At 43.7% G+C, this 22,957-nt stretch overlaps 1 protein-coding gene across 1 annotated transcript in view; it reads right to left on the bottom strand.

The window, feature by feature from the left end:
- Positions 1–13,050: 13,050 nt before the first annotated feature.
- Positions 13,051–22,957, bottom strand: part of LOC145347991 (class I histocompatibility antigen, F10 alpha chain-like) — a 30,015-nt gene continuing 20,108 nt past the window's right edge. Inside the window, exons 6-8 of the mRNA XM_080196065.1 lie at positions 19,009–19,041; positions 18,715–18,763; positions 13,051–14,412 (exon numbers count right to left, since the gene is read on the bottom strand). Of these exons, the coding sequence (XP_080052191.1) occupies positions 18,717–18,763; positions 19,009–19,041 (80 nt within the window). The 3' untranslated portion in view covers positions 13,051–14,412; positions 18,715–18,716. The remainder of the gene's footprint in view (positions 14,413–18,714; positions 18,764–19,008; positions 19,042–22,957) is intronic.

Here is a 22,957-nt window from a genome sequence, read left to right as displayed (position 1 = left end):
TCATATCCCTCTATTCCTATCCTATTCATGTATTTGTCAGGACGCCTCTTAAAAGTCACTACCACATCCGCTTCCACTACCTTTCCAGCAACGAGTTCCAGGTACCTACCACACTCTGTGTAAAATATCCACCTCGTACATCTCCCCGAAGCCCTGCCCCCTTCACCTTAAACCCATGTCCCTGAGCAATTGACTCCTTCATGCTGAGAAAAAGCTTCTGACTATCCACTCCGTCCATGTCTCTCATAATCCCGCAGACCTCTATCAGGTCGCACCCTCCACCCCCCCAAACCCCGTCGCTCCAGTCAGAACAAACCAAGCATCTCCAACCCAGATAGGTTTCTGATAGACAGGGGAATTAAGGGTTATGGGCAGAAAGCGGGAAAGTGGAACTGATCCACTTCAGATCAGCCATGATCTTATTGAATGGCGGGGCAGGCTCGAAGGGCTAGATGGCCTACTCCTGTTCCTATTTCTTATGTTCTTACGTTCTCTCCTCACAGCTGATGTCCTCCACACGAGGCAATATCCTGGCAAATCCCCTCCGCACCCTCCCCACACCTCACCCCAGCTCACCCTGGCAGCGCAGCGACAAGAACTGAACACTACATTCCAAGTGCGGCCCAACCAAGGCTCTATAAAGCTGCAACATGACCTGTCAATTTTTAAACTCAATGCCCCAGCTGACAAAGGCAAGCACACCACACGCCCTCCCGACCAACCCCCCTCCCCTCCCGCATTGCCACCTTCAGTGACCCGTGTACCTGTACACCCAGATCCCCCTGCCTATCAATACTCTTAAGGGTTCTGCCATTTACTGTATATTTCCTATCTGTATTCGACCTTCCAAAATACATTACCCCACATCTGTCCAGATCAAACTCCATCTGCCATCCCTCCATCCAAGCCTCCAACTGATCTATATCCTGCTGTATCCTCTGATGGTCTCATCGCTATCCACAAATCCACCAACTCTGTGTCGTCCACAAACCCACCAATCAAACCAGTTACACTTTCCTCCAAATCATTTATATACATTACAAGCAGCAAAGGTCCCAGCACTGATCCCCGAGGAACACCACTTGTTACAGCCCTCGAATCTTTGATTATAGGCGATAAATGGAATGTGGAAATTGAAACAGAAACAGATTGGCCATGATCTTATTGAATGGGGGAGCAGAATAGCCAACTTTTGCTCGCATTTCCTATGTTTGTGTGCAGGTAATCTGATTGTTAATTTCCCCTGAATTGGATTCCTGAAACACACCAACACTCACGGTTCAGTGGGGGTACCAGAATGAAACTAAAATGTGGAAAAATAAAATCAAACTGTGAGATTCTCAGCTCTGTCAGGCTGCATAGTTTTCAGACAAGATAACTGGCTGCATCCAGCCAGCTTCCTGAATGCCCAAGCAATGCGGTAGTTTTATCTGGTGTATGACGATAAATTAAGAGTCCCACAAAATGGTCAAACGAACTTTAAATCTAGTGATTATTTCTCCTCATGTTCTGCAGAAATATATTCTCTGCAATTCTTCTCATGAGCTCAAACCTGCTCTCTATAAAAAAATCAAATCCATGGGTTAGTCCGGGATCTCTCACATTCTAACACCACCCTAAGCGAGAATCACACCCCGAGACCAACGAGTCAGGTGTTGAAAGCAACGGTAATGCCAACGTCTTTTCAATGTCTCCAAAAGCTCATCAGCCAATTTATCACAAAACAGTTGTAAAATCCGAGATATTAATGAATAATGTTCCATTTCACTGTCCGTTCTGGAGAAGATCAGAAACAGTGTTATCTGTTTTCACCACTCGCCAAGTTGGCCTGTGGTTGTGTCTCGCCAGTCCCATGGGGAATGTCATTTTGTTAGTCAGTGAGTTTAGCTGGTATTTTAGGAGAAATCTGAAGTCACCCTGACTTGATCAGAGGCCTCATGGTTCAGGTGTGAGTGATGTGATCCATAATGTGATCGAATGAGTGTCTGTTTCCATCTTTCCACTGGGAGTTTTCATGCTGAGGAGAAACATGTTGTGACACTATCTGCTGTCCAAGCAGTCAATGGGACCACCCAGTGAGAGCCAGACATGGAGGGCATCTCATCAAGGACAGGGATCTTGTATTGGATTTATCAGCCTTCTCAGAATCTACCAAAACAGAGCGGATGTGAGTCATTGTCCATCCCAAGGGACTGTCTAAGTGCTAGACAGTCCCACCTGAAGGTTCAGCCCATGACTGAACCTAATGGATAACATATTCCAGTGTTCAAAGATTAAAAGATTCAAACAAAACACCCAAAAGATACGTTGAATACAAATTATAAGTTTGATTGAAACATTTTCCATCCTGTAATCTCTTTCTAATGAACAGTATAATTACTAACACCAATGAAAACTCAGTGTTTTCCAGATTATCAGTATCTGGGTAACCTCTCTCTATGCAGCCTACCTTCTGCTTTAGATTCAAACACTGTCCAGTGGAAATGCCAGCATTTTATTGAGATCAAGTTTCAAAGTTTGTCAATCAGGCTTTAGGATTGGATTGCTGAGATTGAAGGTCAGAGTAGAGGCAGCTTCAGTGCATCAAAAAAATGGAAACTAACAGTGCATTCTATCCATTTGAAAAAATTGGGAAATTGATATTTGGGAAGTAAGACCTGGATTAAGTGACAGAACAAATTCAGCCAGACAGAGTGGTGGTGGATGGGAATTATTTAGGCCTCTGTTCAATTAAGAAGTGGAGAGTGCTCAAACCCCCTGCTGAGGAATGGAGGTGGAGAGGGATTCGAGATCTATGGTTTTTTTTCATAGATTATCATAGAAACCTACAGTGCAGAAGGGGGCCATTCGGCTATCGAGTCTACGCCGACAACAATTCCACGCAGACCCTATCCCCAAAACCCCATACATTTACCTTAGCCAATCTTCCTGACACTAAGGGGCAATTTAGCATGGATAATCCACCTAACCAGCACATCTTTGGACTGTGGAAGGAAACCGGAGCACCCGGAGTGATCCCACGCAGGCATGGGGAGAATGTGTAAGCTCTAGTCAGATAGTGACCCAAGCCAGGAATCGAACCTGGGTCCCTTGTGCTGTGAGGCAGCTGTGCTAACCACTGTGCTGCTGTAGTAAAGAGGAGGCTGTTTGGACCAGGGAACAGGAAGCTGTTAATGTGATGTAGGGCATCAGAGGAATTGCGGGTGTAGTTGGGAAGGGACTGATCAAGAGGAGAGAGGCTGGAATTAAGATAAGAACAGTTGAGTTCAGTGGAGCAGGAACAGGATCCTGATGGGCCTACTGGGACAATCCTGTTTATGCATTTTGGAAGGAGATAGAAGCGGACTCTATGGGATTGATAGACTGTAAGGTTGGAAGCTGTGGAGGAAAGTCACAAGACCCGAAAGTTGTGAACTCAAGTCCTAAATCAGGATGTTGAATATAGAATCTAGACTGTCACTGCACTTAGGGAGTGCTGCACTGTTGGAAGTGGTCCCTTTCAGATGAAATGTTAAACTGAGGCCCTGTTGCACTCAGAATGACGTTTTTAAGCACCATTTTCAGGAGCAGGAGAGTTCTCCTTGGAATCCTGACCAATCTTTACTCGAGAATCAACATCAAACCAAAGGGAAGTGTCACATGGTTGTTTGTGGGTGTTTTCAACATTTTCATTGGGTGACAACCAGAACAGCAGGCTAGTAAGTGTAGAGACTGGGGAAAAAGACTGAGATAAACATAGAGCAGACAGAAGGAAGCCACGGAACTCAGCAGGACTGTAGGTCTGGAATGTGTTTACTTCAATGCAAAAAGTATAACAGGTAAGACAGATGAACTGAGAGCCTGGATTACTGCATTGAGTTATAATGTTATTGCAATTACGGACACATGGTTAAAGGACGGACAAAACTAGTAGCTTAACATTGTGGGATATCATTATTTTAAAGGGGAAACAAAAGGGATGGCAGAGTTGCATTGCTGATTAAGGAGCAGATCACAACTGTATTGACAGTGGACACATTGGAGAGATTTTGCAGTGACCATTATGGGTGAAGCTCAGGAACAGGAAAGGTGAAATCACAATGTTGAGAGTGTACTTTACACCTGCCAACAGCCCGCAGGAGACAGAGGAGCAGTTGTGTTGACAGAAACTAATAGGGAGTGGGGGTGGGGACGAGACTGATAGCTCATTAGGCACTGGGATTGGGAGCGAGTTGGGTGACAGGGTAGGTTTGGTTGAAAGGAAAATTATCAGGGGGAAGGAGGATCCGAGTGGGCCTGGAGGGTTGGATTGCGTCTGTTTTAATGCGAGGAGTGTAACGGGTAAAACAGATGAGCTTAGGGCCTTGATGTTCATGAGGAATTTAGATGTGGTGGCAGTGACGGAGACATGGTTAAAGGAAGGGCAGGACTGGCAGCTGAATATTCCTGGGTATAAGTGTTTTAGGTGTGACAGAGGAGGGTTGAAGAGAGGTGGTGGGGTGGCATTGTTAGTAAAGGAGCACATCACAGCGGTGCAGAGGGAGGATAATATGGAGGAGTTGGGATTGAGTCACTGTGGGTGGAGTTGAGGAATAGGAAGGGAGTGATTACTATGCTAGGGGTGTATCATCGGCCACCCAACAGCCCAAGGGCAGTGGAAGAAGGCATTTGTAAAGACATTTTAGATAGGCGCAGAAAGAATAGGGTTGTTGTAGTGGGTGACTTTAATCTTCCTAGAGTGGATTGGAAGGTGCCTAGAACTGGGGGTACGGATGGCGAGGAATTTGTAAAATGTGTGTTGGAAGGGTCCTTGGAGCAGTACGTAACTAGCCTGACTAGGGAGGGGGCTATACTGGATTTAGTTTTGGATAATGAGCCGGGTCAGGTGGTTGAGGTTGCAGTAGGCGAACATGTGGCTAACAGTGACTACAACTCTGTCTACTTTAGGATAGTAATAAGTCTGACAACACCAAGTTTCAGTCCAACCGATTTATTTGATAGTAAACTCACTAGCTTTCGGGTTAGTCCCTTTGTCAGGTGAATGGAGAGTTCTGGCCTCAGACAGAGCGTATAAAGCACAGACAGTTTACAGATTACTGATTAGAATGCGAATCTTTACACCTAACCTGCTGTTCAAGTCTTAAAGTGGCCGACAATGTGTGTGGAAGGAGCACTGATCACAGGTTAAAGAGATGTGTATTGTCTCCAGACAGTACAGTAAGTGAGGTTTTGCAAACCTCCATTCTCCAAGGCGGCCTTCACGACACACGACAGCGCAGAGTCGCTGAGCAGAGACTGATAGCCAAGTTCCATGCACATGAGGACGGTCTCAACAGGGATCTTGGGTTCATGTCACATTATCTGTAACCCCTGTGACTTGCCTGGGTTTGCAAAACCTCACTAACTGTACTGTCTGGAGACAATACACATCTCTTTAACCTGTGATCAGTGCTCCTTCAAATAAATCGGTTGGACTTAAACCTGGTGTTGTCAGATTTTTTACTGTGTTTACCCCAGTCCAACGCCGGCATATCCACATCATGACTACTTTAGGATAAAAATGGAAAAGGATGAGTGCTGTCCGAAGGGGAGGGTGCTGAACTGGGGGAAGGCGAGCTATAGCCGGAATAGGAAGGAGCTGAAGGACACTGATTGGGAGAGGTTGTTAGCGGGTAAGTCCACGGTTGGCAAGTGGGAGGCTTTCAAGGGCAAACTGAAAATGTTGCAGGAAAGACATGTGCCGGTAAAGAGGAATGATGGGAAAGGCAGGATTAGAGAGCCGTGGATTACAGGGGATATTGAGGACTTGGTCAGGAAGAAGAGAGGTATATGTTAGGTCTAAGCAACTGGGAACGGAGAGAGCACTGGAGGAATATAGAGAGAGCAGGAGGGAGCTCAAAAGGGGAGTTAGAAGGGTGAAAAGGGGGCATGAAATTGTTTTGGCTGATAGGACTAAGGAAAATCCAAAGGCATTTTACTCTTATATTAGGAACAAGAGGGTGGTTAGAGGGGAAATAGGTCCTCTTAGGGACAAAGGAGGGGAACTATGCATTGAGTCTGAGGGAATGGGGGAGATCCTGATTGAATACTTTGCATCAGTATTCACAAAGGAGAGGTGCTTGGTGTCTTGTAATGTCTTGGAGGGAGCTGTAGACCAGTTGAGGGAAATATCCATTACGAGGGAGGAAGTGTTAGGGTTTTTAGGTAGCATAAAAACTGATAAAGTTCTGGGGCCTGATGGCATTTATCCCAGGCTGCTTAGGGAGGTGAAAGATGAAATTGCTGGGCCTCTGACGCAAATCTTTGTCTCTTCTTTGGACACAGGTGAGGTCCCAGAGGACTGGAAGATAGCTAATGTGGTACCGTTGTTTAAAAAGGGCAGTAGGGATAACCCTGGTAATTATAGGCCGGTGAGTTTGACATCGATGGTAGGAAAGTTGTTGGAAAAAATTCTTAGGGATGGGATGAATAAGCATTTGGAGCGTTGCGATCTGATTAGGGATACGCAGCATGGCTTTGTTCAGGGGAGGTCTTGCCTTAAGAATCTGGTAGAATATTTTGAGGAGGTGACAAAAACAGTTGACGATGGACGAGCCGTTGATGTCATCTATATGGATTTCAGTAAGGCATTTGACAAAGTCCCTCACTGTAGGCTGGTAGAAAAGGTTAAGGCTCATGGGATACAGGGACAGGTATCTAGATGGATTGAAAACTGGCTAGGCAACAGGAGACAGAGAGTAGTAGTAGAAGGGTCCTTTTCTAGCTGGAGGTCTGTCACCAGTGGTGTGCCGCAGGGCTCAGTACTGGGACCTCTTCTCTTCGTAATATATATAAATGACTTGGAAGAGGGCATACGTGGTGTGATCAGCAAGTTTGCAGATGACACCAAGATGGCAGGATTGGCAGATAGCGAGGAGGATTGTCAGGTGACACAGCAGGATATAGATAGGCTAGTATATTGGGCAGATAGATGGCAAATAGAATTTAATCCTGATAAATGCGAGGTGATGCATTTTGGAAGGAATAATGCAGGGAGGAGTTACATGATAAAGGGTAGCCCAATTAAGAGTATAGAAATGCAGAGGGACCTGGGAGTGCAAGTGCACAAGTCTCTGAAGGTGGCAACCTCGGTGGAAAAGGTTGCGAAGAAAGCTTACGGAATGCTAGCCTTTATAGGAAGGGGTATAGAGTATAAGAGCTGGCGTCTAATGCTACAGTTGTACAGGACGTTGGTTAGACCGCATTTGGAGTACTGCGTCCAGTTCTGGTCACCTTATTACCGGAAGGACGTGGAGACCCTGGAGAGAGTGCAGAGGAGGTTTACCAGGATGCTGCCTGGTGTGGACTGACAGGGTTATGAGGAAAGATTGGGGAAACTGGGGCTCTTTTCCTTAGAAAGACGGAGATTAAGGGGGGATCTGATAGAGGTGTATAAAATAATGAAGGGTATAGATAGAGTAAACAGTGGCAGGCTTTTTCCTAGATTGGAGACAAATATCACGAGGGGTCACGAGCTAAGGGTGAGGGGGGAGAAGTATAATTTGGATACTAGAGGGAGGTTTTTCACACAGAGGGTCGTGAGGGTATGGAATGCGCTACCAAGTAAGGTGGTGGAGGCAGGCACGCTGGACTTGTTTAAGGTTTACTTAGATAGACACATGAGCGAAACAGGGATGGAGGGTTATAGGCAACAGTTTTAAAAAGGGTCAGAGCCTCGGGACGATTCTGGAAATCTAATGCTGCATGTTGATGTTTTGTCTCTTTTACTCCGCAGGTGTGTCGGTCCACCTTGTTGTCTAACGAGGGGCATGCACACGGTGGGTCGTGCGTGGGCTGCTCTTGGATGTTTTGAGAGTGGCCTAGTACTTCGCGTCATTGTGTGTGCTTAAAACTGGACCAGCAGATGGGCACCACAACAGCTCAGTGACTATCACTGCTAGCTGTGCAGATACATGGATTTGGGCCAGCTTCTGTGGGAGTTTGTGCATTCTCCCTGTGGTTGCGTGGGTTTCCTCCCACACCCCAAAGATGTGCTCTTAGGCTGATTGGTGTAACAAATTGTCCCTAAATTATTCTCCCCTGAATCTGGTTTCCAATGGGGGTACCATACGCATACACATGGGTTAAGGCAGGTGTAGGAAAATGCTTTGTTAAGATGGCGGCATGGGCTCGTTGGGCCGAAGGGCCTGTTTCCCATGCTGTGTTGTTCTTTGTTCTTTTTGTTCTTTGTTTAGATACTGGAAAAGTGTGAAAAAAGCGGGGTAGTTGAGATGAACTTTCACCATATTGACTGGAAATCCCTTACAACCAACAGCTCGGGTTGAGAGCAGTTGGTTAGATGTATCAAGGAGAGCTTTTTGATACAGTATATTGACAATCTAATAAGAGAGGGGCCATACTAGACTTGGTATTGGGGAATGTGCCAGGTCAGATGATCGATGTTACAGTGGGGGAGCATTTTGGACTTAGCAATCATAATTCCGTAAGATTTTGGGTAGTCATGGATAAGGACAAGAGTGGCCCTTGACTGAGGGTGCTTAATTGGGCGAGGGCTAATTACATCCAAATTAGACAGAAACTGGGGAATGTGGATTGGGAGCTGCTATTTGAGGGCAAATCCACGTCTGGTAAGCGGTAGGCTTTTAAAGGCCAGTTGATTGAAGTGGAGGACAGGCAGTAGATGTGTTGGTGGGCTTTCTTAACTATGGTGTTGGCATACAGGGAGCAGGACAGGTTGTTGGTGATCTAGATTCCTAAACACTTGAATCTCTCGACGCTTTCTACTTTGTCCCCATTGATGTAAACGTTCTTCTTTATGCTTCTTGAAGTCGATGAAATGGCAGGATTTGGGAACCATTGATGACAAGGGAAATTGTAAGCTTAGTCAAAAAGGAAAAGAAAGATGGCAAGGCATCTAAAAACTAAAGAAGTTGTTGAGTACCATGACAATAGAAAGGAACTTCAACATGGAATTTGGAGGGCTAAAAGGGACAACGATCTGTTGTTAACAAACAGGGTCATGGAGAATCCCAAGGCTTTTTATGCATATATTGGGAGCAAGAGGGTAGCAAGAGAAAGAGTAGGCCCACTCAAGGACAATGGAGGGAAGTTTTGCATGGAACCACAGAAAGTGGGTGAAATTCTTAATGAGTACTTTGTATCGGTACTCACCAAGTACATGCCAGACGCTGAGGTCAGGGATAGGTGTGTCGAGAGAATGTCAATGTATCAAAGGAAGAAATGACGGACATCCTAAATTGCATTAAGGTAGACAAGTCCCCGGGGCCAGATGGGATCTATCCGAGGTTACTGCAGGAGGCAAGCAGAGAAACAGCTCGGACCTTAACAGATATCTTCACATCCTCTTTGACCACAAGTGAGGTTCCATAGGACTGGAGAATGGCCAATGTTGTTCCCTTGTTTAAGAAGGGATGCAGGTATAATCTTGGAAATTATAGGCTGGTGAGCCTGACTTCAGTGGTGGGGAAGCTTTTGGAGAAAATACTGAGCGACAGGATACATGCACATTTGGAGAAAAATGGACCAGTTGGTGACAGGTGGCATGGTTTTGTACAGGGAAGATCATGTCTCACCAACTTGATTGAGGTTTTTTTGAAGAGGTGACAAAGATAATTGATGAAGGAAGGGCTGTGGATGTTGTTTATATGGACTTTACTAAAGTGTTTGACAAAGGCCGACATGGCAGACTGATAGAAAAACTAAAATCACATGGAACTTAGAGTGGGCTGGCTAGATGGACACAGAACTGGCTTGGTTATACAAGGTGAAAGTCCAACAGGTTTATTTGGTATCACAAGCTACTAGCTTTCGGAGCGCTACTCCTTCATCAGGTAAGTGGAAGTGGGGAGCAGCACTTCAAAAGCTGGTGGCTTCTGCTACCAAGTAAACCTGTTGGACTTTAACCTAGTGTTGTGAGACTTCTTACTGTGTGTTTACCCCAGTCCAACGTAGGCATCTCCACATCTTGGCTATACAAGGCAGAATAGCAGTGGGTGTTTTTCAGAATGGAAAACCTGTAGCTAGTGGTATTCTGCAGGGTTTTAGTGCTGGGATCACTGTTATTCGTGGGGTATATAAATGATCTGGTGAAAAATGTGGTGGTTTGATTCCTAAGTTTCCAAATCACACAAAGACTAGCAGAGTTGCTGATAGTGCCAAGGATTGTCAGAGGGTAGAAGAGGATGATAGATAGGAGACTTGGGCACAGAAATGGCAAATGGGGTTTAATCCTGATAAATACAAGGTGATACATTTTGGAGGATCAAATTTAAGTGCGAATTATACTGTGAATGGTCGAACATTTACAGAGGGATCTGGGCTTGCAGGTCCACAGTTCAGTAGAAGTGTAATACACGTGGCCCAGGTGATTTAAAAGGCATATGGTGTGCTTGCCCTCATCAGCCTGGGCATTGAGTACAGGAGTTGGGAAATCATGTTGCAGCTGTATAAAACCTTGGTTAGGCTGCATTTAGAGTTATTGGATGCAGTTCTGGTTGGTACGCTACCAGAAGGACATAGAAGCTGTGGAGAGAGTGCAAAGATTCACCAAGCTGTTGCCAGGTCTTGAGGATGTTGGGTGTGGAGTAGAGGTTGAATAAACTAAGATTGTTTGCACTGGAAAGAGAGAGGCTGCTGATGACCTAATAGAGTCTCCAAAATTATGAGGCATAAACAGGGTAGATAGTTAGAAGCTTGTTTCAAGCGTGGTAGTGTCAATTACAAGAGGGCACAGGTTCAAGGTGAGGGGAGAAAGTTTGAGAGAGATGTGCAAGGAAGTTTTTCCACACAGAGCAGTGGGTGCCTTGAACATGCTGCCAGACAATAAGCTGGAAGCAAGCACATTACCAACACATATGGCACCCAGATAGATACATGAGTAGGGAGGAAATAGAAGGATACAGACCAAGTAAGGGCAGAAGGATTTTTTTTAGTTAGGGCAGCATTATCAGAACAGGTTTGCAGGGCCAAAGGGCCTGTTCCAATGCTGTACTTTTGTCCATTTTGGCATCTCTGATCATCATGTTTGTCCAAATGATCATTTAATCTAGATGTGAGACTAATAGGTCCATACCTGCCTCGTTTATTTCTCCAGTTTTTAAATATTGAAGCAACATTAGAGCTTTTCTCATTAATTTGAATGTGACAATGCAGATCAAGTTTTATTAAATGTATGTGAATCCCTAGCTTTGCTTCTGCACCACAAAGTGAACACCCTTTTCTATCCTGTAACGTTGCTGACTTTTTCCCCTCTTCGTTAGTCCCTTTTCAAAAGCCTCTAAAATTCAAACTGCATATTTGTTTGGACTTCAAGCATCTCTACATCAACCTCTCACTTCATGTTGTCCTGCAGTTGAACATTTTATTTTTGCACGATTTATTGTTTCTCTGGCATTAAGATCAATTTTTCCTCACTCTAAATTCAGCATTTACCTTTGTTGATAATGCTTGTGTTTTACTCTGACACCTGCTGCTATGATCAAATGAATTAAGATGTGGATATGCCAGCGTTGAGCAGGAATAGGACATTTGGCCTCTCAAGCCTGCTCAGTCACTAAGATTGTGGCTTCTGATTGCAACCTCAACTCCACATTCCTGTCTATCCCCAATCCCTTCCACCCCCTTGTTAATAAAAAGATTCAAAGGTTCTGTTTCCACTGCCTTTTGAAAAGGGAGTTCCAGAGACTGAATTCACTATAAAAGAGAAATACATTTGCCTCATCTCAGTCTTAAATATCCTTATTTGTGTATCAGTGACCTAGTTCTAGATTCTCCATAAGAGGAAACATCTTCTCCATGTATGGCTCAATCAATTTGTCATTTACTCTTCTAAACTCTCCTCGATACAGAAAACCTTTCCAACCTTTTATCATAAGACAACTCGCCCATTCCTAGTATTAACCCAGTAAACGTTTTTCTGAACTGCATGTAAAGCATTTACATCTTTTAAGGAAACCAATACTATATACAATATTCCAGGTCTCACCAATGCCTTGTACAACTGAAGCATAACCTTCCTATCTAATTAGTTTCCCTCAAAATAAATAACATTGTTAGCGTTTCTATGTGTATATCAGCTTTGCAATTTCTCACAATTTAAAGTTTTTTTAATTAATTCCCACCAAAATGGAAACTTCACATTTGTCCACATTATACTCCATTTGCCATATCCCTTTTAACATCCTCAAATGTCCGCTTTGATACAATAAGAAAGTAAGCTGCAATGAGCAAATTTATCAAGATTTACCCATTTATATAAATTGTAAAAATTTGAGGCCTGAGTACTGATCTGTGGCACACAAGTCATTCCTGCCAACTAGAAAAAGACGCAGTTATACCAACCGTTTCCCGTTAGCTAACCAATCTGCAATTCATGCATATATTACCCACTACACCATGAGCTTTTATCTACAATAACCTTTGATATGGCACCTTATCAAATGTCTCTAGAAATCCTAGTACAGTATATCTACCAATTCCCCTTTACCCATATTACATGGAACTTCAATGAAGTGTTTAAAACAGAATTTCCCTTTCACAAAACCATGTTGACTCTGCTTGAATTTAAGTGTCTGGTTACAACTTTTTCCATAATGACTAACGTTTTCTCCATGACAGATGTTAGACTAACTAGCCTCTAGTTTCCCGCTTTCTCTCTCCCCCCTTTTGAATAAAGGGAGCTGTATTTGTTATTTTCTAATCTAATAGAAACCTCCGAATCTGGGGAATTTTGGAAGATTTAAACCAATGCATCAACCATCTTATAAAGCACTTCTTTCAAGACCGTACGATGAAATCCATAATGGCCTGGGGTTTTGTCAGTCCATAATTCCACCAATTTTCTCAAAAGCCCATCCTGATGACTAATTTTCTCAACTTCCTCCCTCCCTTCTATTTCTTGATTTACAGCTATTTCTGGGATATTCATGTCTTGCCATTCTAACAAGTTTGAAATAAATCGCACTTTTAATATTAAACACTGAGATACTTGGGAATTTGATTGTTACAAGATTTGAATGTTCCTTATTATTTATGAGATGCATTACAGACAGATTGGAGTCCAAATCTAATTTATTAGAACTTCAGTAAATATATAACAGCAAATACAAATTAAACCACCTTTTGCAAAGCATAACCAAGCACCCCTTTCCAAACTACCCCCCCCACCCCCCCAATTATTCACAAGCAAAAAAAATTCTGATTTATGTTCCATGACCTCCCAACAACACTTTGCTTTTCCCTGGGACAGTCTCATGGAGCAGGTCCCTTCACCACCCCACACCACCACCTACTGAAGGTCTGCAGAATCAAAGCCCTGCACCATGCAGATAGGTGAGGCCCCATGGACTTAAATCAGTGAAAACCAGTTGGACTCCCACACCCTGATTGTGCATCTGAGAGCCGGGAGCTGAGATACGGAGATCTGGATCATTGCTCCATTGAATCTCTCCCTTCCCCTCACAAATAATGAATGAGATTAACTGTTAAAATGCAGTATTGCAAACAAGCCCCAGAATGAAATCAATGTATGAATCAGTGGACAGAATTTTCCATTCTCAGCAGCAGCAGAAATCGTAGCAGGCGGAACAGCAAAGATTTGACGGAAAACCAAAAATCAGATTCCCAGAGGCAGGAAGTTAGTTTGGAATCTTGTGTACCCTATTTTCATGGTGGATTAAAGGCTGCGGAGCTATGTCAGGAATGCCATTTGCATCTCATGAATGATTAAAGGGCCAACACTCTGGAACTTTATTCCCTCTCCAATTAAGCATCCGACCAGCAAGACTGTACACAAGCAGAGCGTGCTTGGTGAGTTTGACTTCTTCCTGGACTTTGAGGCAAGTAGGTATTGCACTGTCAGAGTTATCAGCTGCCTGTTACACAGTGTCAAGACCAGGTAAAGAGGAGGAACATATCGGGGATAACACATGTGTACCCGAGTGTGTATGGGTACTTGTGTGGTGGTGGTGGGGGAAACAGTAGTGAAGGAGCAGAGTGAAGGACTGAATAACTTGTTGGAGCCTATGAAGTAAGAGAGTCAGACCACTTGCTGCCTGTCCCACCGTGTCATCCTCCTCGCCAGTGCAAAATGAAAACGTTGAACAGCGCATCATCATGCGTGTTCAACTCTTCAGCAAAGTCATTCCTATCTTTGGTCCCATCAGGAGACCGTATCTCCAGAATGGAAAATTCCACCCAATTTCCCAGTATTTGCGCAGCAAACAGTGCTAGTTGAAGCTTAATTCATCAGGTACTCCCTATTCAAAGCACACACATTTCATTATGTACAGATCCCCCCCCCCTTCAAATCGCCGTTATAATCAGTTTCAGAAATGGAGTCAGTGATGAAAACACATTCTCCCCATTTTTCTCATCAGCTCCATTCATTGGTCGATTGAACTCCGTGAAATGTCACTAAGGAAGAGAAATAAAAGATGGTTAACAGAGTGAGGCAAATCCACACAAATATCCACAACAAACCCATCAGACTCCACCCCCCCCCCCCCACCCCACCCCACCCCCACAACTCCACCAGATCCATCACCCCCCAAAAACCAGTAACACAGGATTCTTGTTCTGGCGAGAAAGGAAAACAGGACAGATGAATACATGGCTCAAGGAGGTGGTGCAGGAAGGGGGATTTTAGTTTGCTGGATGACTGGGACTGTTTCTGGGGGCGGTGGGACATGTACAAATGGGACAGTTTGCCCCTGATCCACACCGGGGCCAATATTCGTGGGTAGATTTGCTATTGCTGTTGGGAGGAGTTTAAACTAGTCTGGCAGGGGGAGGGAACACAGGACATGAATAAAAGAGAAGCAAGTCAATGTGTCTGTCTACTGCAGCACAGAGAGAATTTAGCTGTGTTGAGTATCAAGAGAGTAAGGTAAGGTTGGATGGTGTTTACTTCAACGCTCGGAGTAAGACTGACAGGTTGCAGGTGTGAATTGACACATGGAAGTGTGACATTGTTGCCACAGAAACATGGTTGTGGGAAGGGTAGGACTGGCAACTCAAAAACATTCCAGGGTTTGGGATCTTTAGGCGAGACAGAAGAGAGTGTAAAAGGGAGGTGTTGTAGCACTACTAATTAATAATTACTGCAATAAGGAGTGATGATATTTTGGAAAGGTCTTCAAAGAGACTGTGGAGTTAGAATTAGGAATATAAAAAAGGGCAGCCACATTAGTGGGAGTGCACTATTGGTGAAGTCGCATGGGATCAGAGGTGAGCTGGCAAGGTGGACACAAAACTGGCTCAAAGAACAGAAAGACGTCTCAGCTTAAAGTCCAACAGGTTTATTTGTAGCAAATGGCACAAGCTTTTGGAACAGGCTGTTCCACTGAACTCCCACCCACCTGACGAAGGATTAGCCTGTTCCAAAAGCTTGTGCCATTTGCTACAAATAAACCTGTTGGGCTTTAAGCTGGTGTTGAGACTTCTTTCTGTTTTTATGCCAGTTCAACACCAGCATCTCCACATGACTACCACTGGTCAAAGACACAGGCTGTGGAAAGGTGTGTTTCTGAATGGAGGGCTGTGACAAGAGGCGTTCCTCAGGGATCAGTGCTGGGACCTTTGCTGTTATACATATATGATTTGGAGGAAAATGTAACTGGATTGATCAGCAACTTTGCAGATGACACAAAGGTTGGTGATTTGCAGATAGCGATGAGGACCAGAGGATACAGCAGATATAGATCAGTTGGAGACTTGTACAGAGAGATGGCAGATGGAGTTTAATTTGGACAAATGTGAGGTAATGCATTTTGAACAGGCAAATACAGGTAGTAAATATACAGTAAGTGGCAGAGCCTTTAGAGTCTTGATAGTCAAAGGTGTACAGGTACAGAGGTCACTGAAAGTGGCAATCCAGGAGGATAGGTAGTCAAGGCGGCATATGGCATGTTTACCTTCATCAGCCGGGACATTACATTTAAAAACTGACAAGTCATGTTGCAGCTTTATAGAACCTTAGTTAAGCTGCACTTGGAATATAGTGTTCAATTCTGGTCCCCAATCAGAAGGATGCAGAGGCTTCGGAGAGGGTACAGAAAAGATTTACCAGGATGTTGCCTGATATGGAGATCATTCGCTATGAGGAGAGGTTGGAGAAATTTGGTTTGTTCTCAGTGAAGCGACAGAGGTTGAGGGGTGACCTGACAGAAATCTACAAGATTGTGAGAGGCATGGACAGAGTGGATAGTCAGAAGCTTTTTCCCCCAGGGTGGAAGAGTCAATTACTAAGGGACACAGGTTTAAGGTGTGAGCGACAAGGTTTAAAGGAGATGTACGAGGCAGATCTCCCCCCACCCCCGAGTAGTGGGTGCCTGGAACTCATTGCCGGAGGAGGTAATACATACAGATATGGTAGTGACTTAAAGGGTGTCTTGACAAATACATGAGTAGGATGGGAATAGAGGGATGTGTCTTCAGAAGGGTAGGGGGTTTTAGTTAAGTTGGGCAGCATGGTCGGTGCAGGCTTGGAGGGCCAAAGGGCCTGTTCCTGTGCTGTAATTTTCTTTGTTCTTTGAGGTCCCAAAGAGTCAGGGGGAGAGACAGTAGATATGAAGACAGTTCACTGACGTGTTTAAGAATAATATTCAGGTAAATTACCTTGCAAAATTTTAACTTCCCCAACATAAATATAGTCATACTGTAAAGGGTTTAAAGCTAGAGAATTTCTTGCATCAGTAAGCAGAAGGCCCAAAGGATGGATATAGCGTTGGATCTCGTTCTGGGGAAATGAAGCTGAAAGTATTCAATGTGAAAATGGGGCAGCATCTCAGCAGTAGTGACCACAACACAATACAGTTCAAGTTTGTTATGGACAAGGAGAAAATTGGCCTGCAAAAGTCAACTTTGGATTGGGGAAAAGCAGATTTTACTAAAATAAAGCAGGATTTGGCCAAAGTTGACAGTGGATAGCACCTTGTGGATAAGAATATGGCAGAGCAGTATGGGGGGTGGGGGCATTCAGTAAGGAGCTGGGAAGAGTACTAACATGTTCCATATAGGGGGAAGTGTAAGAGCAATAGGTTCAGGGAAGCCTGGATATCTAGGAAAATTCAGGAATGGATGAGCAAGAAGCGAATGGCTTTTAGCAAATCCATAGGGAACGATTCAGCTATAGTCCTAGAGGAATACAGGAAGTTCAAGAAGGAACTTAATAAAGCAGTTAGAGGAGCAAAAAAAAAGGGGCATGGAAAAGGACTTGCAAGGAAAGGTTAGGGGAATTCTAAAGGCATTAAAGGGAAGAGGTTAACTAGGGAAGGAGTAGGGCCGATTAGGGGCCATGGGGACAATGTGTGTGTGAAGCTGCAGGACACTGGAAGGGCGTTACATGAATATTTTATCATCTTCACTCAGGAAAAAAAGGAATGTGAGAAACTTGCATAGTTTGACATTGGAAATGGTGGGCTTTGGGAGTCTTAAAAATGGACAAATTCCCAGGCCCAGATGAATTGCATCCCAAGTACTATGGGAGATGAGGCAGGAAAAATGCCAGAGGACAGGGGAATAGCTAATGTCTTTTCAAGGGCAGTAGTAATCAGTGGTAGGGAAACTATTGAAGAAAATTCTGAATGAGACGATTAAAATTCACTTGGAAAAGCATAGGTTAATTAGGGATAGTCAGGATAGTTTTGTCAGAGAGGGGTCATGCCTTGAGTGAGAAAGTTCAGTTGATATAGTTTATATGGATTTCAGCAAAGCCATTGACAGGTTCCCACTGAGAGACTGATTGAGAAGATTGAAGCACAACATTGGTCAGGCCACAGTTGGGGTAGTGTGTAGAGTTCTGGTCACCTCACTATAGGAAGGATTTGATTGAGGGGTATGGAGGAGATTCGCCAGGATGCTGCCTGGAATGGAGCATCTGAGCTTTAAGAGACTAGATAGGCTTGGATTGTTTTCTCTAAAACACAGAAGGTGGAGGTGAGACATGATTGAAATGGATAAGATTATGAGGGGTATGGATAGGGCAAGGAGTAGCTGTTCCCTTTGGTTTGAGGGGTCATGGTTTTAGTGCAAGCAGGAGATTCGGGGGTGCGGGGGGGGATGGGATTTGAGAAAAAGCTTTTTCACTCAGTTGTGAGAATCTGGAATGCACTGTCTGGGAAGATAGGAGATCATAAATATTACAACCTTTAAAAAATATACAGATAAGCACTTGAAATATTATAATATTCAAGGATATGGGTCAAAATAGGATTAAATGTGAATTTACCAATGGCTATTATTGGTGCAGATTTGATGGGCTGAAGGGATTTTTTGGTATTGTATGACTATGGAGGAGGGGCAATACAAATCCCCATGGAGCAGCTGACAGCAGGCACATCCCGGGTCAGATGTGATGAGGGGTTTCAACCCCTCCCTCACAACTACCCAAGATATCCATGCCTCAAGTCAGCTACTCCAGGCGGTCAATTCCTAAGCTGTGTCAAATTGTTCAACCCATGGTGAGATTTTCCAGAGGTAGCCAATGGTGTAGACACCAGAGGGATCAGAAAATCCCAAGTGGTGGCCAACCGTGAGCCACCTCCATTGCCGAAAAACGTGCTACAAGGGGCTGGAAAATCTTCCCCGTCTTTAATACATGAGAGAGAGAGAGCGAGAGAAAGACAGACACAATCAGATTCCACCCCGAGTGTACAGGAAACAACAGCTTCAAAGCCAGTGCACAATCTGCTCACTATTGATCAGTAATGTTCTTACCTTTAGGCAGTGGCAGAAGAATTTGAAGAAGATTCTCCTTTGTCAGAAGCTGTCAACAGAAAAACAAGCATTACAAAACTGTTTACCAACAGTGAGCCACAGATACAAAAAGGGTCACAAGTATAGAGGGGGCCAGAGGCTGACACATAGAAACACAAGAGGATGGAGGTCGCACACACAAAAAGGGGGACATCACATACCAATGAAGACAGCAATAAACCAGTGACTGTACACTGAGTGTGAGTAATATTTCCTGCTCTTAGATGAAGATGCAGTGATTTGAGGCATACTTACTCTTTGCTGGATTGTAGCCAGTCTTCTGCCCTGCTGTAAAACAAGGAATTCTCAGTAAGCAGAGAACGACATTCAGAGAGGAGACACAATCATTTTCTCTCTCCCAGCCAGGATCACACACATAGAAAGATAAGTACATTATAATGGGAGGAGACTATTTCGATCATATAGTTTTGACATTCAGTGAGATCATAGCTAATCTACAATATAACACCCAGCCAGTGAAAGCAGTTTCTTCCTGTATACCCATTATCTTAAATTTCCATTAGATCATTTCTCAACTTCGAGATTGCAGAGAATATATTCCTAACTTTTCAAAAAATCTCTCCTCACCCTTTCAGTCAATCTGCACTCCTCTGAAGACAAATATCTTTTTCCTATAGTATTAAGACCAAAGCTGCTCCCAGTATTTCAGGTGTGGTCAAACCAGAGCTTCTTGAAGCTGAAGTGTCTTCCCACTACCAAACTTATCTCTTCTTCTCCCCGCTCCCACCCCCCCAATTCTTCCCTCCAGATAGAAAAGCAGCAATATGTTTGACTAATGATTTTTTTCTGAAGCTGTAACCAGCGAGATGGATAATGGGTATCTGGTAGGCTGTGTGTATCTGGACTTCCAGGAGGCATTTGATAAGATACCACACAAAAGGTTAATTCACAAGGTTTGGTCACATGGCATTAGGGGTAATTTATTACCTTGGATAGAGGGTTGGCTAACCAATGGAATGCGGACAGTCAGGGTAAATTAGTCATTTGCGGTTGGCATGATGTTAACTACTGGGGTGCCATAGGGTTCGGTGCTCAGGGGTCAACGATTTTTAATCTACATTAATGACTTAAATATGAGGATAGTATGAGTATAATATGGGGATAAATTTGCAGACGATACTAAAATAGGTGGGATAGTAAGTTGCGATAACGAAATAAGAAATTTACAAATGGATACGGATAGGTTAAGTACATGCAGTAAATTTGACACGTGTAGTTTAATGTGATTACGTGGAAGGTTATCCATTTTGGCAGGCAAAATACAAAGGAAAATTCTGGTCTAAAATGAGAAACTTGAGTGCTTCGGTGCAGAGAGACCTGAGTGTCCTTGTGCACGAATTGCAGAAAACTAACATGCAGGTAATAAGGCAATGGAGTCTTGGCATTATTGCTAAAGAAAGCAAAGTAGTGAAGTGATGCTGCTACTGTACAAAGCATTAATGAGACTGTATTTAGAATATTGCGTATTTAGTCCACTTACTTGGAGGGATGTAGTTACCTTGGAGACATTTCAAAGGAATTTCATTGGATTAATTCCAGAGATGAGGGGTTTGTCTTATGAAGAGATAATGAGCAGTTTAGACCTATATTCTAGAGTTTAGAAGAATGAGAGGAAGTGCTACACGAGGTGCGAAAAGGGATTGATGGTTTGACGTAGATGAACCTCTTATGGGGCAATCCAGAACAGGAGGTCATAGTTTCAGAATAAAGAAGAAATTTAAAACAGATGAGAAGAAACCACTTCTTTCAGTGAATTGGAGTGCAGTGGGTGCTGGGACATTTGAGGAGACAGATTTTTTTTTTAAATCAGTAATGGGTTGAAGGACTATGGAGAACTCGTAGAAAAGTGGAGTTGAGGCTGAGACAAGATCAGCCATGATCATATTGAATGGTGTAGCAGGCTTGAGGGACTGAATTGCCTACTCCTGCTCCAAGCTTTTATGTTCTTATTCAATTCACCTTTGAGATTATTTTCTATGTTTAGGGTATTTTAATAATCTGTTCTTATTAATATGTTCTTATTCAATTCACCTTTGAGATTATTTTCTATGTTTAGGGTATTTTAATAATCTTTGTCCCTGACTCCCAAATTTTTTCAAACCTCCACTGTCTACGCTGAAATCCTTGTGCCAGTGTTTAATTGTATACTTCCATTTACAATGTCTCCAATGACACTCATCTTTGTTACAGCAACAATTATCTAAGTTAGTGAACAGTTGAGGCCCAGATCCCTGTGGGCAGCACAGTGGCAAGCACTGCTGCTTCATAGTGCCAGGGAGCTGGGTTCATTTCAAGCCTTGGGTGACTGTAGGGTTTGCACATTCTCCCCATGTCTATGTGGATTTCCTCCAGTTGTCTCCCACAGTCGAAAAATGTGCAGGTTAAGTGGATTGGCCATGCTAACTTGTCTCAAGATGTGTAGGTTACCTGTCTCCTGCCAATTTCCAAACAAGGTTGCAGCCTGATGGGTATTCATAAAGACACCAGCAAAGCCTGACAGTTAGCCTGAAACAGGCTAAGGCTTGTTGAAGCAACCAAGAACAGGATCAAGCATAGGAACTGATTGGACAATGGCAGTTGCTATGCTTTGAACTGACAATGTTGTGTTCCTGACAGAATTACCACCCATGACAGAGGCATAACATTTCAGTGCTTGTGTCCAAAAAGACAGTGATTTATTAATGCCCGTCCTGAGAGAATGTGATTGGAAGCATCATCAGTGCCAGCAGGATCTCTACAAGAAGAAGAGACAAAGCGATATCGGCAGCCATAACCTGTAGAAGCAGCAAGACCCTGAGCACAGAACTCAGACATCGGGACAAAACCCAGCAGGGGGGAATCTGATCAGTTTGCCTCGCCACGGATAGTATCTCTAAGGCAAAGTCATGAGTTTGGATATTTTATATAAAGCTTGGAGGGGGATCAGGGGAACACACCTTCAAGTAAAGCCACAGCAATAGCAAGTTGTACTAAGGAGCTGTGAGAAAGAGATCAGCAAACTGAAGCAGCAATGGAGTGTCGCAGAACAGGAAACCGACAAGGTGTCTTAAAGCCTTAGAAGCTGAGCAATGGAATGAGAGTCATGAGTTACGTATCAGTCAGTTGCAGAAGCAGTTTGAGAAAGCAGATAGCTGCTTCTCGCTCTCACTGTCTAATAGGATAATTGTGGAGATACAGCAGAGGTATAATGACTTACAGGTTGCTGTGAATGTCTTGCACAAGTCAAACACAGAAATTAACTGACCAAAATGTTAGAGGAAGACACGCAAGTTAAAGTTGCAACTCTCAGCACAAAGGGGTACGATATGCACTCGAGGATCGAGGGCTAGATGGAGACAGCGACAAATTGAAGTCTCTACTGTCAGCTCAGAAGTTTGTTAGACAGATTGGAGAGGCATGAAGGATGAGCCCGTAGTATGGGGACAGGACAGGGACGACCCTGGGATAATCCTCCGTGTGATGAGCATGTGCTGGAACAGTCAACCTCATTCACACCCATGCCCATGAACTCCATCAAAACAGAGTGTTCGGGGCAAGAAGCAGCAGCTCAAACCCTCACTTACACCACAAAGAACCCCAGGAAGCCCTATGCACCCAAAGGGCAAGAGGGAAATGGGCAGTGCAGTGTTACAGAATGGGAAAAAGGAAGGAACTAAGCCCCTTTAGCTTACTCAGAAATATTGTAAACTAATTGGCAAGATGCAAACATTTCTACAGATCCATCTCTGCACAGTTGCTTGTTCAATGTACGTTGTTGTATATTGAATTAGGTTCAGTGAGGAGTTATCTGGGGTTATGGAATGGAAGTTAAAAATGTTAGAAGGGGAATAAAATACACCATTTGTTCACTGTTCATGAACTGGAGACGTTTCCTCTACAATTTGTCAAGCAGACAAAAAAAAATCATTGGAGCTATCATTTACCTATATTGGGTTAGCTGAGCTTTTAAAAGGAAGTAAGCAAGTGTATGCTAATAGGAAACAAAATTTTGAGCTGTGACTATTGGGGATTTAAGTTTATAATGATAGCTGTGACAAAAAGGATTAAATGAACAAACAAAACATGTTAAAGACTAGCATCATATTCTGAAAGAAAATAAATAGTGCTTAATCCAAATAGTATTTGGATTAAGGTCTGGAAACAGGTGAGGCAAAAGACCCAACGAGAGTAGGAAGCCCTATTC

The sequence above is a fragment of the Carcharhinus amblyrhynchos genome, chromosome 9 (assembly GCF_965287045.1).
Source record: "Carcharhinus amblyrhynchos chromosome 9, sCarAmb.v2.hapA, whole genome shotgun sequence".
NCBI lineage: Eukaryota > Metazoa > Chordata > Chondrichthyes > Carcharhiniformes > Carcharhinidae > Carcharhinus > Carcharhinus amblyrhynchos.
The sequence above is the reverse complement of the archived record's forward strand: the minus strand, read 5'-3'. Positions and strand labels throughout refer to the sequence as shown.